Source organism: Anolis sagrei, chromosome 1 (genome assembly GCF_037176765.1).
Source record: "Anolis sagrei isolate rAnoSag1 chromosome 1, rAnoSag1.mat, whole genome shotgun sequence".
Taxonomy (NCBI): Eukaryota; Metazoa; Chordata; class Lepidosauria; order Squamata; family Dactyloidae; genus Anolis; species Anolis sagrei.
The window spans coordinates 282,206,419-282,225,272 of record NC_090021.1 but is presented as its reverse complement, the minus strand read 5'-3'; the positions used below and the strand labels follow the sequence as shown (position 1 = coordinate 282,225,272).

Sequence of the window (18,854 nt, the reverse complement as noted above, 5' to 3'; positions counted from 1 at the left end):
CATACTTTCTGAAGTTATGTCAAAAATATCAATTTATGGCCTCATTTTAATAAGCTGAACTTGTAAAATTGTATTTTTACATATTTACAATTTAATAGTTTTACTTAACATGCCATTAATGTTATAACCAACATACAACTTCCCTCCCTTGTGAATAATTGTTCCCCAATATAAGCGTCCCTAGGTTAAGCCAGGGACTCTTATATTGGGAGGGGAACTATTCATGACAAAGGGAAGTTCTGTGAGTAGTTCCTCTCCAGATATGAATGCCCGCCATGGTCAGGATAACATCTAAATACCTTAAAGTACCAAATTCAGTCTGATCTTGGAAGCAGGGTCAATTCTGGTTAGTATCTGGATGGGTGACTGCCAATGAATGCCAGCTGCTGTAGGCTATATTTCAGAGAAAGGAAGTGGCAAAAACCACCTTTGAGTACTCCTTGCCCAAGAAAACGCTGTAAAATTCATGGAATGCCATGACAGGCAACTTTAAGACACACAGACACACACATACATGCAAACACAGGTTAAATCAAGGATGTGAAATAGAATTGTTTGGTATAAATACAATACATTGTCATTCAGATTAGCACTATGCTACTTCTCAATTTGAAAAGTACATGGTCATTTCCTAACATAACATAATTCACTGTAAAACCATTATTCAGACCCAATACAAATAAATAAATAAAATGAAATGATTACCATAAAATTGAGCAGCAGATATAATTCAACAGCAACAGATCATAAATAATCATTTGAAGTAGAGGAAAATCAAAACTTGTACAATGGCATTCTGGACACCTGTCCAATACTTCCGAGAGGGAGCACTCAAGCCGCATGAAGCCATTTTGCTCTGAAGACCACAAACAGACCATTGTTTTTCCTGGAAATAATTTTCACCATGTCTAACAATAAACTTCTATGTGAAATGTTACCAACTGTATTTAGTGTATCATCACCCCAATTGACCTCTACTCCAGTTTCCTGTTCATGCACAGAATTTTGTAAAGACATTGACACAAGTTGTTCAAGACAGCTCTCTCCAATCTGTATTCCAGATGTTTTAAAGAGACAATTCCCATCGTCCCTGATGTATACAGGGCTGATGAAGTTTGTCTCATGGGCACCAGATTGAAAATGGCAATTCTAAATAATCTTTCATTTACAAACACACTAACGGATGGATATTAAGTCTGTTCATCTGTTATGGGAAGACAGAGCCACAACAAAAAATAAGATGTTTCTGTTAAGTAACAACTCTTCAATGCCATGGCAATTTTGCACTGCATTTTTTTAAAATGCTGTGAGCTGCTTCAGGTATCCGTATTGGGAGAAAGGTGGGAGATAAAAGTGCTTGCTTTCCAATCTGCACCAATCCATGACTCTGAGTGGAAGCAAGCAAAACACATAGCTTGGTGTCAAGACCACCTACACATCACAGATCAGAAGAAGAAAAGATAATACTGGACAACATACATTTTGATGCCTCAAATGTTAGTCCTGTTTCTGGTATATTTGACCTGATAATTCCAAAAATGGCACTAGTTTTGCCTTACCAACTCTAGAGATACAGAACATACTGTATGCCCTATACCAGTCTTAATCTGCTTGCCCATAAAGAATAATGATAACCAAATCTAAGACATTAGAGCTGATACAGTCTATCCAATACAATTTTTGAATCAGCACTCCAAATAACACCAGGAACAGGCTAAAATGACATTCAAAGCAGAGGTTCTACAATTTCCTTAATCGCATAGCTTTCCCATGCATTGCCTTATTGTCTTATGAACATCATGAGCCAAAATGCAAATGATTATTTTGGCTATCCCTTAGACCAGGGGTCTTCAAACTAAGGCCAGGGGCCAGATATGGCCCTCCAAGGTCATTTACCTGGCCCTCGCTCAGGGTCAACCTAAGTCTGAAACGACTTGAAAGCACACAACAACAATAATCCTATCTCATCAGCTAAAAGAAGCCCACACTTTCCACTGAAATATTAATAAGTTTATATTTGTTAAAATTGTTCATCATTTTAATTATTGTATTGCTTTTAAGTGTTTTTTTTTTGCACTACAAATAAGATATGTGCAGTGTACATAGGAATTCATTCAACTTTTTTTTCATATTATAATCTGGCCCTCCAACATTTTGAGGGACTGTGACCTGGCCCTCTGTTTAAAAAGTTTGAGGACCCCTGCCTTAGACCTTCTATACATATAACTTCCAATAGCCAAACATCTACCACCCTTGCCATTCTGAACACATATCAAAATAGCTTCTTATGATATATCAGAATGTGTTCTCTAATTATTACAGTATGAAGTAGGAGCTCTGAAAAAACTTCCCAGCTGACCCTTCAAAAGCAAAACAAAACATTTGAACAGGACAGAACAATACACCAAACAAAATATCTGAACAGTTGTAATAACATAAAATTATGTTCAAGGGCAGTAATTTTATATTTCTGCAAGTAGGAAATTATTACATCTTTTCATCTTCCTGAAGTTTGCTTTCAATCGTGGTAGATTTTTTTAAAGGTTACGTTCAGCAACCATTAAAGTATTTCAGTCATGTCAGAGTGTGATTTCTTCCCATGTCCTAAGACCAGCTGTATCATTGGACCAAGTACAAGCTTATTTTCTGCTGCCCTGAAAGCTAGGACTCAGAACAACGGGTTCAAATTACAGGAGAGGAAATTCCACTTGAGCATTAGGAAGAACTTCCTGACTGTAAGAGCTGTTCAGCAGTGGAACTCTCTGCCTTGGAGTGTGGTGGAAGCTCATTCCTTGGAAGCTTTTAAACAGAGGCTGGATGGCCATCTGTCAGGGGTACTTTTATTGTGTTTTGCCTACATGGCAAAAGTTTGGACTAGATGGGCCATGTGATATCTTTCAATTCTATTATTCTATGATTTAGCCCCATAGTTAGTAATGGGGGAAAGTTAGCATCCTGATAATAAAAACAGACACAACTTTCTTCATCACTGTATGACCTTAAAACCAGTTGCCCTCCTATCCCTTTCTCTGTTTTACTGAAATCAATCATGCTAGCCATTTTCATTACCTTTCTCAACAGCATTAAATTTTTACAAGCATGACTATTCCCGAAGGAATACTGTATCACACCATAAACTGGAGAAATGTATATTCTTGAATTAGTCATAACAAAGCACATAGTTATTGAAAATAGTTACACAAGAAATTTAACCATGATAGCTTTTCGAAGTAAAACTTACATTGCAAAAAAATAATACTGTAGCCATTTTAGAAATATTTACATGGTGAACTTCTATTATTTATTTAGGCTAAAGGTCATTCAGCATTGGCCCAGGAGTGCAGAATGCTGGGATTAAAGGAAGAAGCGGGGAAAACCCTGAGCCTCTCTGAATGAATATAAAATGCTATTCCTAAAAGGCAGCAATATAACTTTCTTGCCAACCCAATTTTTCAGTGTTACTGACTGTTATGGCAAAATTTGCTTCTTTTTTAAAAAAAGAAGCTAGCTATTTTGAAAACCTTACACTATACTTCTGGAAGTCACAGATTTTAATTACCTGTTAGGGCAAAGAAAAATAAATCAACACTCAATAGGCATAAAAACAAACTGGTTGGTAAGAGGGACATGTTAATGATTTATCAATTTAATTAGAACAGCTGCTTTTCCACTCAAGCCTTCATGACAGCATGCACAGTCAGTTTACAGAAACTGGAAAGAACAACTCAAAATGGCAACGTACATCATCCAAGATGCATGTACACTGTAGAAATAATGCAGTTTGACACCACATTAACTGCCATGGCTCAATGCTATGGAATCATGGGACTCACCAAACTACCACTCCCACAATTCCACAACATTGAGCCATGACAGTTAAAATGGCAACAAACTGCATTAATGCCACAGTTGAGATGCACCTACAGAGGCTCTATAAACTTAATAGTGATTGCTTGATCTCCTGTGAAGTATGTTTCCCATGGTGTACACAGGGTTAAGATATAAAGAGGTGCACTATTAAAATAAATACCACTATGTCTTTTCCATTCATTTAGCATCTCTGGAAAACATTAAAAGCTTCATGCTTCTTAGCATCCTGTCTCCATGTTCTTAAGCAAGGCCAAAGGGCAGGATCTTTGGGCTGTTCCCCAGAACTCAAGTTTACAGTTTTAATCAACTGAAATGTAATACCTAACAGACAGAGATATTAACATCTTCCAAAACAAACTGAATAACCTTCAGCTTCGCCAGGGAACTTCATCAGGTTTGTTCTGAATGTGAAAAGAGGTTCCAGACTCTTTCGAAAACAATTTTTCTGGCTTCTTTTAAAATATCTATTTAAGCAGTTATCATTGTGTGCAATGGTCTGGGCCACTACATTTGCACACAGATTTTTAGACATGGATTCAGAATGTTTCTGCTTTTAAAGAAATCTGTCAAAGTTTTCAATAGATTATAAAAATAAAATGAATCCAACGGCCTCCATGTTTGAATGGTCCTTTGCTTTCTAGCTCAAAATGAATGACTAACTGAAGTGACAGCTTACAAAAACCAGAGAAGTCAAAGACAAAAGTGTCCATAGGCGAAGCAGAACTCTCTAGAACACTTTTTAAAATATGCTTCCCACACTTGATATTAAAAATTAGGTCATATTGGCAGCCATTCTGTTCTTTAAAAAAATCTTGTTAGATATAACAAAAGTCGCATACAAGCAATGATTTATTTTAATGCAGATTTTAAAAAACAAAACAAAACAAAAACCTAAGGAATATATTATGGTTATTTTATTTATTGTGCCATTAGTTGCTTCTCCTCTAAGGATTTCAGAGCAGTCTCTGAACAAGTTAAACTACCAAACATGCTTTTACCTTCAGCAACTGAACCCTAGGGCCATTTCCTTAGTCTCTTGTGGGACCACAGGAGATAAAAACTTACATCACAAGTAGCATGATGAATTTATGCTTTTTAGTTGGCCCAATAAATATTGTGTGTAGAAGTGTGATAACTTTTTGAAATATTCCCCACCACTGCAAAGCATCTCTGGCTCTTTCCATTCTTAAAGGGAATTATTTTATTTTATTTTATTCCACTCCAATGTTTGACATTCTCACCTAAAGATCTATGTTGCTCCCTTGCTATTGGATTTCTACCACAATGTCAAACACTTCCTATCCAAGAAGCCTTCCATATAAAGCAATTATCATATATACTCATGCATAAGTCAGCCTCGTGTATAAGTCAGGAGCAGATCTAAAATTTCTAGACTTATTCATGAGTAATATATACAGTAATCATTTAACTTGGTCTTATATTTATATGGTTCCCAGGAACCTTTAATACTTTAAACATGGAATTAAAAAAGAGATCAACTGAAGGATGAAAAAGATTATCTCTGTCAGAAGCAACTCAGTTGTGTTTCATTGACCATCAAGGAAAAAATACAAAAACAAAAATACAAACTTTGCTAAATGTGTTCGCATTTAAATTAAATGTAACAATATGGCGAAAGATTATGAAATATCACATATGGATTAAACATGACCCTCACTATGAATGTTCCATTGTGCTGTAACCAGTAGCATACTCTATAAACTTATTTTTGCCAAAAACACTAATTTATGCTGAACATATAATTAACACAACATTAAAAAGCAGAAAAATAATAATTTTTAAGGAATGAGAGCAAAAGATGCCAATCCCCTGGTTAGCTTAACTTAAATGCCTTTATATTTGGCAAGATACAGTGCTAATTGTTGATGTTGCAATCATACCACCAGAACAGAGGAAGGGGGAGAAACTTACTGGTATTGAAAATTCTTCAGCCAAGTACTTCAATATTGATGCCTCTTTAGTCAACAAGTTGGTCCTTTCTCTCAGATTGCCTTGAAGTTTTGTATCAAATTCCTTTCTGACCACAGAAGCAACAGAGTCTAATATTACTAGTTTAACATTCTTAGAAATAATTTCCTCTTCCAAGGATTCAATCCTGAAAAGAAATAAAAGTGTTGCTTTAATGGGGACACTACATGACAGATTAAATATAAATATGTCAGATGCTAAACTGAACATGATAGTAACAGAGTTTTCTCAGGGGCCTTCTCTATTTCTTTTGGAACTACATATATGGTTCCTGAACACTGGTAACTGGAGCCCTAAGTGTACACACACAGTAGTATACATGCAAAGCACACACACTCTCCTGGTTGCCAACCAAACATGATGTTCCAGAAACTCCATACAAAAAGAGGGTCATGGGATCTACCAGAGAAAGTGTGATCTTAACATGTGACAGCCCCAATACTCTTAAATCGTATGCATGTATAACGTAAGTTGTTCTGATTCATGGCAATCCTACCATGGGATTTCCTTGGCAAGATTTCTTCAGAGGAAGTTTGCCATTGCCCAAAGTCACCCAGTGGATTTTAATGACTGAGCAGGGATTCAAATTCTGATCTTCAAACCTGTGCTCAAACAAGTACACCACACTGGGTCACCTTGGACAAGTCATACTCTCTCAGCCTCAAAGAAAGGTAATAGTAATAGTAATAGTAATTGTTAACTGCCTCTCCTCACAGCTTCAAGTGGGGCACACACAACACAGTTAAAATACTTGATCAAAAATAAATTCAATAAAATGTGTCTATCAAAACACATTTTTATAAAATGCAAATATTAAATTACATGGAACACAGATTAAAATACAATAGTCCTATTATGTACATTTTAAATTCATGGTCCAAAACTGACTGGGTTGGCCCACTCTGGGCCTACTCAGGTAATAGCAAACATACTCTGACCACATCTTGCCAAGAAAAATCTGTGACAGGGGGCCCCAACCTGGAAACAACCTGTGGGGATGCAAAAGCAACAAGCATACAGTAACATCACAGAAAGGCAAAACTGAAATATTCCTGAAGTTACAAAAATAAAAAGCTAGTCTCAGGTGGCTTTATTTCCGGGAAGGGGGGAGCACTAGGAGGGATCTCTCTGACCAGTAACTTCAGTATTCTGTACAAAATATTTTATGCAGTTCATATCTTGTTGCTCCCACGAAAGAAGTCTTACCTTTTTAGTACACTATCACAGGTAAGTTCCCGATAAAGATAGATACTACTGGACATTGATATCAGCTTTTCTTCTGATGCAAAATAATGAGGGAAACGATGTTGTGCTATTTCAATAAGCCTGTTCAGAGCCCAGAAGACACATTATTGAGAGAAGATATGAATCTGAATTCAATCATGTTTTCTAAACTTTTGCATTTATTTGCAGAATTACTGATAACAAATGAAAAAAGGTAGCAAAACAAACCAAAACAGTGACATGATATTGAGGTGTACAGAGCAATTTGATCATTTCCCCAGATCTCTCTGCACAAATCTTGAATCAAGTCACAAAAACTACATCAGCACCTTTCATGAAGTATTAAAAAACTAAAGAGAATAGGAAAACTCTTTGCTACAGTTTCTAATACACAGTTTGGGGAACTTGGGGCTGCTGCTCGAAGTCACCATCCCATTTTCTCTAAGGCCCCTTTGACACAGCTGTATAAAATCCACATTATCTGCTTTGAACTAAGGCCCCTTCCACACAGCTGAACAAAATCCCACATTATCTGCTTCGAACTAGAATACATAGCAGTGTGGACTCAGGTAACCCGGTTCAAAGCAGATATTGTGGGATTTTCTGCCTTGGGTTATATGACTATGTGGAAGGACCCTAAGACATCCCTTTCCCAAATAAGAGCTCTTTCATAGAACAAGGGTGGCACATGTCTTAGTTACATCTCATCTGGATAAATGTAAAGTGTTCTGCGTGGGGCTGCCTATGAAGAGTGCTCGGAAACTTCAGCTGGTCCAAAGAGCTGCAGCCAGGTTACAAACTGGAAATGGCTGCAGGGAACAGACAATCCCCATTGCAGCAGCATCACTAGCTGCCAGTTTGCTTCTGGGTGTAATTCAAAGTGCTGGTTATGACCTTTAAAGCCCTATACAGCTAAGGTCCAGCTATTTGACTGACCACATCTCCTTGTGCAAACCTTTCCAGGCCCTGAGATCTTCAAGAGATCTAATCAGGGAGTGGTATGGTTTTAGCTGTGGTTTAAACATGTTTGGATTTTAACTGTGAATTTTTAATACCATTTATATTTAATGTTGTTTTAGTGTTTGTATATTTTTTAGATTTTAAATTGTATTGAAATGTAAGCCACTTTAAGGCCCCTTGTGAGGAGAAAACTCGGGATATAAATAAACTCAATAAGAAGAGGAATATCTAGTAATGATGGGATCTTCCTCATACAAAACAGATGCCTTACCACGGAGCTACATTCCTCTCCCCGCTTTCTATAGCATGTGGAAATGCTATTTAGTAGCATTTTACTCATGAACCAAACAAAAATACAGCAATAGAAAAAGGTTACTCAAATACTCCTTTGTATTCCAACACTGGAGAATACATTATTGCTTTTTGGTATATGATATGACTTCCACTTTTTATTTTACTCTGTAAATAATAAATAATCTCTGAATAAAATAAAATAATCTCAAGATGATCAATTAAGTGCACTTTTTAAAGGATGAGTTTCCTAATTAACTCAAATGTAAAACCAGAGAAATGGGGGATATTATGTGAAAGCATATGAAAAATATGGCAGCAATGATGTAGACAAAGTGACATTTCAATAATGTCTGCATTGTACTAAGACATCCCTTACACCAATAGCATAGGTAACGAAGCTATACAAGACCCCATCTTACATAGGCTCTAAGACCCGTCACCATTTGCAATTAGCCAGAACAGACATAAACTCAAGCATTATATCTGCAGGCCATTGTGCTTTCTCTCACTACATACAGCAGCAACTGACAATAGATTCGTGTTACTTATGGAACATTAATTTCTAGACTATGGGCATATTTGGGAGAACAGAAAACTAAAGCGTAATGGGGAGGAAGTAGCGACACTATAGTATATAACTAAACTTAGGGTGGCAGACATATGTAATGAAGAACATTATACAAAGGTTAAACCACTCTCTTTCTCCCTCTTCTTTTTTCAAGTCATACCTCTCAGCACTGAATGCAGATTCTGTATCGATGTATATAACAGCTCCACTGAGTCCTCCCATGCTGGTGGGTAATGTGGCCAACAAGCTCATCATAATGCAAAACTGAGTTTTGCCACAACCTGATGGACCAGTTATCTAATGAAAAAAACCACAAACATTTAAAAGTATCGTAATGATTTTACACAAACGGCAAAATTTTTGCTATCATTTCAACATTCATTTGTGATGCCATGTAAGCTACAACTGTGTACAGGTGTCCCTCGCTGATTTAACAGGTTAGAGTACCAAATAACTGTTGAAAACTGGAACTCGTCAAAATACAGAACCTGGTGTTTAAGATGGCTGGTGGAACTGCTATGAGAGCGAGAAACTGGCACAAATGGTTAGAACACAAGGAGTGGAAGAAGAGGAGGAACAAGGACAGATGTGAGCATGTGAGATAAGGGGGGAATGTTCCGAATGAAGTATGCTTGCATAAAGCTCATGACAACATCCTATCCTCTTTTCTGTAAGAAGAATTCTGATTGGGTGAGATTCTGAAAGGAGCAGGATATATAGATAAAAGTAGTTCTGGTGACTTTTTAAAGAACAGGCCATCAAAAAGCAGGGGATGCAAGCATTCTGCATTCTAATTGATAAGAATTATAAATATTTGTTTGGAGAAAGTTATCCATCTCCAAGCATTGAGCCACAGAGGTCACCTGGGTTCTCAATGTCTAAGGATCTAAGAGCATTCCCAACTTACACACCTGCCCCTTCCTTCTGGTAGTGTGCAACTCATCCAGGAAGGGCTGTCTTTGCAGTTCACAGACCACCAGTCCATACAACTTCGATCTTATCAAGACTCAGTTTCAATTTACAGGCCCTCATCCAACCCACTACTGCATCCAGGGTCTGATCCAGGACCTGCTCAACCCCAACATACTTTCAAAGTAAGGAGAAGCAGAGTATAGTGTCATCAGCATACTGATGGCACACCACCCTACATCTCCTTACGTTTTCAATAAGCATCCTTCCTCAGTAGATGTAGGGTTTTATCAACAAGGGGACTTTTTATACCAAAATAAATGAGCACATGTTGTATACAACTATACCAAACATCTGCAGTTTTTAGGTCTCACCGATATGAATGAATAACCTGAGTGAAACATCCTTCTCCTCCATGAAGATAACTTAATTTATTTTAGTTCTCCCTGATCATAACCCAAGACAGAACCAGCTGATGACCCAAAATGCTGACTCCCTAGAACAGCCTTTTTCCAAAACCTGTTAAAATTCATGGAGTTCATCTCACTCCAATTTTAATTTGAAATCAGGTGTCCACCCATGAAACAGAGATCTCACTATGATAACAATGTTCATATTTTCCTGTTTGGAAACCAGCACTTTTCGTTTTCAGTAAATGGTACATTATTTTCTAGAAGTGCGTTGACTGACCACAAAAAGTTAGAATTCAATTTCTAACTTGAACCTCAATAGTGGTTTGGAAAAAAAGGGTCCATGCCAGTAGAGTTTCCTGGCTCCTTGAGAAAATGCACAAGATCTGGCAGGAGACGATACCACTGAAATCTTTACTTTAAATGGCTCATATATTTGAGTTCCAACTTTCCAACCACCATCATTGTTGGATAGCACACTAAGAAAAAGTAGCCAAAAACAGATAGAACAGCCACATTTTTCAAAACAATTTAGTTAAGACCACAAAAGTAAAAAATAAAACATTCCTCCTTTGAAATTAAAAAAGCAGTGCATACATTAGCTGTAGTTCTGTTATATATAATGAAAGCAGATATTAAATTGCAAGTGTTCTCTCAAAATTAAACTCTGCAGCAACATTTCAGCTGCACTGCAAATTGTAGTTTAAAAAATTTAAATCAGAAAAATAGTACATTCTTTATAAAAAATGATAGTACTATTAAGAATGATATAAATGACAATCAACTTTTTCCCCAAAATGGCTGTATTATACTATTTACATCCATTTTATCTTGATTTTGTCATACTAATAGAGTGTTACTGAAAAAACACTTTTCTATAAAACAGTTGTCTTATCAAACATGTTGAACACTAATTAAATCTGTCCTCTTTACTTCGTAAGTCTTGCTCACTCATTCTGTAACTAAAGCAAGTCAAGAGAGAAAGTGCAAAGGCAAGACTACAATTAGACATTAAGTAAACAAAATAATGAGCACTGATGATTTACATAACGTTTAAGTAGATGATAATAGTTCAAGATTTTAAATATCTTGCCTCAGTCTATAGTCAAAAATCAGAAGAAGATTAGGACTTGGAAGGGCAAGATCCTCAAGTGTAAAAACATATCATAGAATCAAAGAGTTGGAAGAGACCTCATGGGCCATCCAGTCCAACCCCCTGCCAAGAAGCAGGAATATTGCATTCAAATCACCCCTGACAGATGGCCATCCAGCCTCTGTTTAAAAGCTTCCAAAGAAGGAACCTCCACCACACTCCGGGGCAGAGGGTTCCACTGCTGAATGGCTCTCACGGTCAGGAAGAAAACAAGCTTGCTCCCTCCTCCCTTCCTCTCACATATTTATACATGGCTATCATATCCCCTCTCAGCCTTCTCTTCTTCTATAATTGAACCATGTTAGGATTGCCCATGCTATTACCATTTTCCTAATGTTTATGTATGGGTCTGAAAGCTGGACACTGAAGAAAGCTGATTGGTAGAAAATCAACTCATTTGAAATGTGATGTTGGAGCAGAATTCTACAGATACCATGAACTACTAAAACTATAAATAAATGGCTGCTAGTGCAAATCAAGCCTAGTAGGTACTGTTGGACTTCTAACATATCATGGGAAGACATGACTCACTAGAAAAGCTTGGTTGTAGAAGGCAGTAGGAAAAGAAGAAAACGGCATTACGGATCTATGAGCTCAATCAAGGAAGCCATGACCCTGCAAGACAGAGTGACTTTTGAGGTCTCTCATTCATTTACAGGGTCACCATAAAATGATATGATATGATATGATAGCAGTCAACAAACATTTGTAGAAACTTGCAATTAGGGATAGTAAGTAAGAATATTCTTGAAATATATTCAAGACAATTTTCTGAGAATAATTCTCTATGAGTTTAATAACCTGCTAATTTTGCATTATATAATTCAAGTTGTAGATCTTTTGAGAACATCACAGTACTCTAATGGACATTCCAGATGGCTTGAATGCTTTACAAAACATTACAGAATATTATCAAATTTTCACTACCATGTAAAAATACACCTTCCCTCTTCAGTGCTCAGCTGTCTTTCTACTTCTCTACCCTACCCACCCCCTGATCCCAGGGCTGCTCCACTCAGCCTGAGAGCTTCCCTTGAAAAAGAAAGGGAAATGAGGAGAAAGGCTCATTGTCACATCCAGACACAACCCTCTATAAAGCTTGGCACTTCCTTCCTGTAAGTCTGTGTTTGGACCCAAATATTTGCGAAATCATCTATGCCAAGGCACTAAAGTAACTTAAACCAGCAGCAGGGAACTTTTTAATCATGTTATTTTCCCTTAAAAATCAGAAATGTTCATGGATTTTATACTGCATTGAAGAAACATATTAATAAATAGTAACATTGTTTACAATATATCTAACAAGTGTTAGAAAGAGGAAACTCTCAGATCAGAGAATATTCTTCAAATGTTTATTCTCAAGAATTTTACACTACTTGGGAGAAAAGTCAGAGAAGTACAGATAAAATACTACTACTTCTCCCACTTTCTAGGGTAACACTTCACAATATACATTATAGAGAGGTATATGTGAAAGGCCATATTTTAGTTTATAGTGAGAAAGATTATTGGACAAAATGTTTTTATTAAGTAATGAGATCTGAAATGAACCATACTTTATCAAAAGAAATCTGTGCCTTATGATTTAAAAGTTCTAAATAAATAGCAACTCTTTTCAAGGTGCAGAACGGAAAGCAGTCTTCTGTTTTCTATTATACCAACAAAAATGATGTTCATCACTATGTAAACCTTTTACCTCTGTAATAGATCCACAGGCAATTCCACCATGCAAAATTTTATCCAGATCTTCCAATGTTGTTGGCAAGAATGCTGTTGAAGGATTCATGGTTCTTTTCATTTTCATTTCATAAACCTATAATAATCATATCCATTTTTAAAAATAATCCATTCAACTGGTAGGAAAAATGTCTGGTATTTATTTTTCCAAACGAAGAATTGCTTAGGGCTTATTTGCCAAAAAGCAAACACACAGACCCTAAATTTGCTTTTCTATCCTTTAATAACATTTTTTCCAACCTTTTGACCAAATCTAACATCACAAAACACTATTAAAGACTCTGGTGTCTGTAAAACATGTTTATAAAACAGTCTTCAATTTTACAAGCCTACAAACTTATTTTAAAATAATTTTTCATCTTTTGGATAAAATACAGCACTTGATTTGCAAATTACCACTTCAGAAGAAAATATTATCCTTGTGGTTAAGTACAGCTGGAAAAAATACACAGTGAAACCGCAGACTAAGAAAAAACTGACTGTCCCTGTTAGCTATTCCAAAAACCTGGGTTCACTGAAAGGTTTGCTGAGTTTTATTTGAGGAATTACAAAGCTTTTACAAAGAAATCTATTGAAGCAAATGAACCAAAGTGGGCTTTTAGGTTCTTTTCTGAATACAGGCAAACTCCTCCTGAACAAATCTTGCCAAGAAAACCCCATGATAAGTTCACCTAGGAATTGCAATGTCAAAAACAGGAATACAGCAACCAAGTTTTTTTAAACAGTTCTACATGGCCACAATAATCCTGTATCATGTAAGTGTCCTTACCAATAGCCGATATTTTGCTATCATATTGATCTCACAAGTAAGTATAACTACTAAGATCATTAATGATATTTAATACTGTTCAAAGCTAGACATTTAATACAGTTCAAAAATGTGTGCCTTTAATGTGCACATTGCTCTGTAGTTTGTGTAATCATCATTCAGGACTCAAATTCGTTTCAGAATTTCCTATATAATCATCTGCATAGTGATATCACTTTCTTCAATGCCAGTTGAAAATTGAAGTAAATGGTCAGTGTAGGCAGTCCCATGTTTGTTTGTTTATTTACTCTATTTGTATCCCACCTTACTCTACCCTGAAGGGAACTCAAGGCGGCTTTACATATGTTGCTTCTTGGCACAGGTTACTGATGAATGAGTAGAGTCTTTTATATGTCCCACTGTCAATTTCTATTCAAGGGAGAAGAGGTTAATTATCCATCCCCTCCTTTTTAACAGCGAAGCAGCCAGAATTCTTCAAACTATTGGAGGACTACAGAAATCACTGACATTTTGTATTGTCTGGGTAATGTATAGCTTGATCAAAGTGTTAATTCCAGCAGAAACACCAATTTAGAAGTAACCCATATTTGCTATAGATGAGAATTAAAGTGCAATAGTCAAATAGAAATACACACAACTAGATTCCTACTTCTTCTCCTACTTTGCAAATGGATACTCACAGTCTGCATTCTGGGAGCACAGAATTGGCTGACTGTGTTAAGAAGTTTTTGAACTTTCCAATAGTTCTGTCCAGTCACTTTCATCAGCTCCAATAACGAAAGACATAAGAAGTCCTGAAACAATCATTTTAAAAAATAAGGAATTATTTACTTCTTCTATACTTGGGCAAAGTCATCACACTTTCAGGATGGTTTTATTCATGGCTATTGGTTTATCTGTTGAAGAAACTCACCTGACAAGTAGTGATCTGATGTCGACTTAGTCTTTCACAAAGATTCTGTGGTAAACCTGCTCTTCGCAATTTCTTACTTGCCATTATGATGTATTCAGTGGACAGAAACTCAACCCTGTAACATAACAAATGACAAATTATGTTAAATATACTTAAGAATATATGTACAAAAATATTTTCATCCTTCCAAATTTGATAATTTGACAAAATACTGAAACAGTTTATGCTGAATGATGACCCAAATACATTTGTTCTGTTTCTTATAAGCAGTGACAAAACCAGCATGGGTTCTGCCAAGTATCAGTTAAGATATAACCAAAGAGATGCAAACCCGATTATCTCCACAGAATGCTTTATCTCAATGATGCTGGGATGCACTTTAAAAAATACTACAAACTATCGCTTTCTGGGGTCGTGACCTATCTCCTACTAAGAATGTTCTCCTCAGATGCCCTTTGTACAGGGTCCTTATTACAGGCAATGCCATCTATATTGACAATTTAATACACCTTCAAGCAAGTATTGAATAAAGTGGTTTTGCTGTGCAGATAATTACATAGAAATTCCTAAAACCGGCTTGAGGCCCAGATGGTGATTACACAAACCACAGTGTACTGGTACACATTAAGGGGTTTCTTTAGCTCACTTTTGTGGGAGTTTGTTGTCTGGCTGCCACAATTTGAAGATAGCTTCAAACCATATTAAATGGTCTGTGTAGATGGCAACTCAGAAAAGGTGCACTGATATTTCTGAAAGGTTAAACCATAATGCCTCTTGAAATACACAAGGAGGTTTTAAGCCCTGGTATAAGGATAAAATCTACATTACAGCCACATAAATTTGCTTACTTGGAAACATTGCTCGTGTATGTCAATGAAAAATATTTTGATTGGGATCGCAAACTAGATCAAAAGTATTTCTGTCTTATTTCATATTTGTCCCATTCCTATCCAGGAATCCCTTTTTTAGAAAAGGCATGTCAGAAATCAAACAATTTCTTTCAATTCACATGTCATATCTTTAAATTTAAGGTGTCTGGGGATAGTGAGGGAAACTCAGTGTATACATAAGCTTAGGACTTATACTTGTACAGAATTCATGGTCTTAGCGCAGGGATGGGTAAAGCATGGCCTTAGTGTATTTCTGATTTTAATGTTGCAGTCTATGATTTTATATTGCATGAAACTAGTCGTATGAGATATTGTAAGCAATCTCGAAGAGTCAGTTGTTATAAAATGCAATTTAGACTGCCACTACTATGTCTCCTTTTTACACATTTTGCTTTCAAAGGATGTTACCAAGTTTGCCTTCATTTCTCTCTCGCATACTTCAAATCTGCATCTTCCATCTGTGCCATCTCAGGGGGTACCTCCTTTTATCTCCCATCACACATTTGCTACTCAATTTCAATGAATAACTCCCAAATCCTGTCTCCCTTTTCTCGTTTTCTAAACAAATAACACCCAACATCATAACCTGTTATCATGATCGAGCTACTGCAATCTTTTGACCATTTTGTTGTCCTTCTCCTTTCACTGAGAGCTGCCATATTCTTTAAGTGGCTGTAGTTCTGCATCATCTACTTCAATAGGAGTATTGCAACATGGCTTTTAGACAGAGACATTCCCAGGATTTTGGAAGTATCAGTGCATGAGGCTAGGGCCCACTGCATGTACAGAATGTCTCTGCTACAAAGCTACAGACCTTTTGATGTTGGTGCTTCCCTCTGCAAAGACTTATACGTAGAACTGTATGGCATAAGAGGCATTTGTTTTTCTTACAAAGCTAAAAAAAGCCTCTCAGAATTTGCAGGACTGTATTAGGAATGTATGCTTTTCTGAAAACAGTATGACTTTTTTGAACTGAGAAGGCAGTCAATGAATAGAAGAAATTACCAGACACAAAACACTTAAGTTTTCACAACACTAGAGCCCATCAAAACAAAACAATTTCTGGTGCTGCAACATGTTTCCAGGAGACAGCATGGTATAGTCATGTGTATTGAGGCCCCATCCACACTGACCATTTAACACAGTTTCAAACTATTTCCTTTGCATGCTTTGGTGGGAGTTGGTTGTCTGGCCACCACAATTCGAAGCTAGCTTCACACTGCATTAAATGGTCGGTATAGATCAGGCACGGGCAAACTTCAGCCCTCCAGGTGTTTTGGACTTCAACTCCCACTATTCCTAACAGCCTATCAGCTTTTTCAGCTTTAAACTGGGATATATGGCAGTGTGGACTCAGATAACCCTGTTCAAAGCAGATATTGTGGGATTTTCTGCCTTGATATTCTGGGTTATATAGCTGTGTGGAAGGGTCCCAAGGGTTCAAATCCACACAGTGTCACTCTCTTGGCCTCAAAGAAAGGCAAGGGCAGGCTTCTAGCCAAAAACCATTGTGATAGGGTCACCTTTGGTCAAAAAGGACTTGAAGGCACGCAAAAACATTAAGACACAAACTTCCGTTCAACACTATCAATGCTCAAAGAGCAACTTGGTTAACATGTACACCAGTAGAATTAATGTAGTTTGACACCACTAAGGGCCCTTCCACACAGCGGAATAAAACCCCGCATTTTCTGCTTTGAATGGGAATATATGGCAGTGTGGACACAAATAACCCAGTTCAAAGCAGATATTGTGGGATTTTCTGCCTTGATATTCTGAGTTATATGGGTATGTAGAAAGGTCCCCAGACAGCTGTATAAAATCCCTCATTATCTGCTTTGAACTGGGTTATATGGGAGTGAGGACTCAGATAATCCAGTTCAAAGCAGATATTGTGGGTTATCTGCTTTGATATTCTTGGATCCCTTCCACACAGTCCTTATCCCAGAGTATCAAGGCAGAAAATCCCACAATATCTGCTTTGAACTGGGCTATCCAAGTCCACACTGCCATATATACCAGTTCAAAGCAGATAATTGGGGATTTTCTGCCTTGATATTCTGGGATATAGGGCTGTGTGGAAAGGTCCTGGGGCCCCTTCCATACAGCTGAATAACCCTCCCCCACATTATCTGCTTTGAACTGGGTTATATGGCAGTGTGGACTCAGGTTTCTGCCATGATATTCTGGGTTATATGGCTGTGTGGAAGGGCCCTAAGAAACATACTCTCTTAAAGTACCAGAACTTGAGGTTAGTCAATGAAACAGAGGGCGCATCTTTTGTGGAACTACTAAAGTTTTGTGGAACTGCTCTAAGCTCAATGCCATGGTAGTATTTGTCCTTCTCTTTCAAAGAGGGATCGTGCCTCAACCTGAAAATCCCATGACTGCATACCATTTAGCCACGGCCGTTAAAGTGGAGTCAAACTGCATTCATCTTACGGTGCAGATGCCCCCCGGAAAAAAAGCAAGGCCAAGCTCAGTCCAGGCCGCCGCCTTCCAACCCAAAGAAAGCACAAGCCCAAAGAAAAGCCAGCTTCAGTGCCTTGCCAATGCGAGGGACTGCCGGCCCGGCTCAGCCCTGTCCCGGGGGCAGAAGCAGCAGCAGCAGCAGAAGGCAGAGCCAGGGCCCGCCACCCAGCCTCGTGAGGAGAAAGGCCCTCCCTCCGCGAGAGACTGAGAGCGCCCTTCCCTTGAGGCCGTTGCCACGCAACTTCCCCTCCTGACCTGGACACTTTTCAAAGTCTCCCACTTCTCAGCAGGAGGCGGCGACGTCCGCGAAACAACACCGAGAGCTTCTATTGGTCGCGGGCTCAGGGACGCTATCCAATCCCGTGCAAAGAATTCAAGTTTTTCCGGACTTCAACTCCCAGACGCCCCAGCGGCCTCGGCCCACTGCCAGGAACTCTGGGAGTTGAAGTCCAAAACCGCTGGATGACCAGAGTTTGAGAACCTCATCGGCTCTTATTTGAGCTGCCATATAATGCGTTTTGAAACTGCATTATATGGCCAGTGTGGACTCATATAATGCCGTCTAACTGCACTGAACCAGAGAGGAATCCTGATGGAATTTATTTAAAATCTGGCTAAAATTAAAAACAGCAAAACAACAGAGAGGAAACAATCAGGCACATCTAATCACCTCTCAACAAAAGATTGCTCCAGGCA

General features: G+C 37.8%; 1 protein-coding gene across 14 annotated transcripts in view; it reads right to left on the bottom strand.

Annotated features, from left to right (window-relative positions):
- Window positions 1-18,473, bottom strand: part of RAD51B (RAD51 paralog B) — a 349,885-nt gene extending 331,412 nt beyond the window's left edge. For 12 of the 14 annotated variants that reach the window (XR_010908972.1, XR_010908973.1, XR_010908971.1 and 9 more), the window contains exons 1-7: window positions 18,082-18,405; window positions 14,797-14,911; window positions 14,564-14,677; window positions 13,074-13,190; window positions 9,066-9,202; window positions 7,066-7,185; window positions 5,803-5,986 (exon numbers count right to left, since the gene is read on the bottom strand). Coding sequence is in view for 10 of the 14 variants with exons in the window: in XM_060762181.2 (XP_060618164.2) it covers window positions 5,803-5,986; window positions 7,066-7,185; window positions 9,066-9,202; window positions 13,074-13,190; window positions 14,564-14,677; window positions 14,797-14,911; window positions 18,082-18,119 (825 nt within the window). In the remaining 4 variants the exon portion in view is untranslated. The other 2 variants (XM_060762199.2, XM_067462797.1) reach the window with 2 other exon arrangements.
- Window positions 18,474-18,854: the final 381 nt, after the last annotated feature.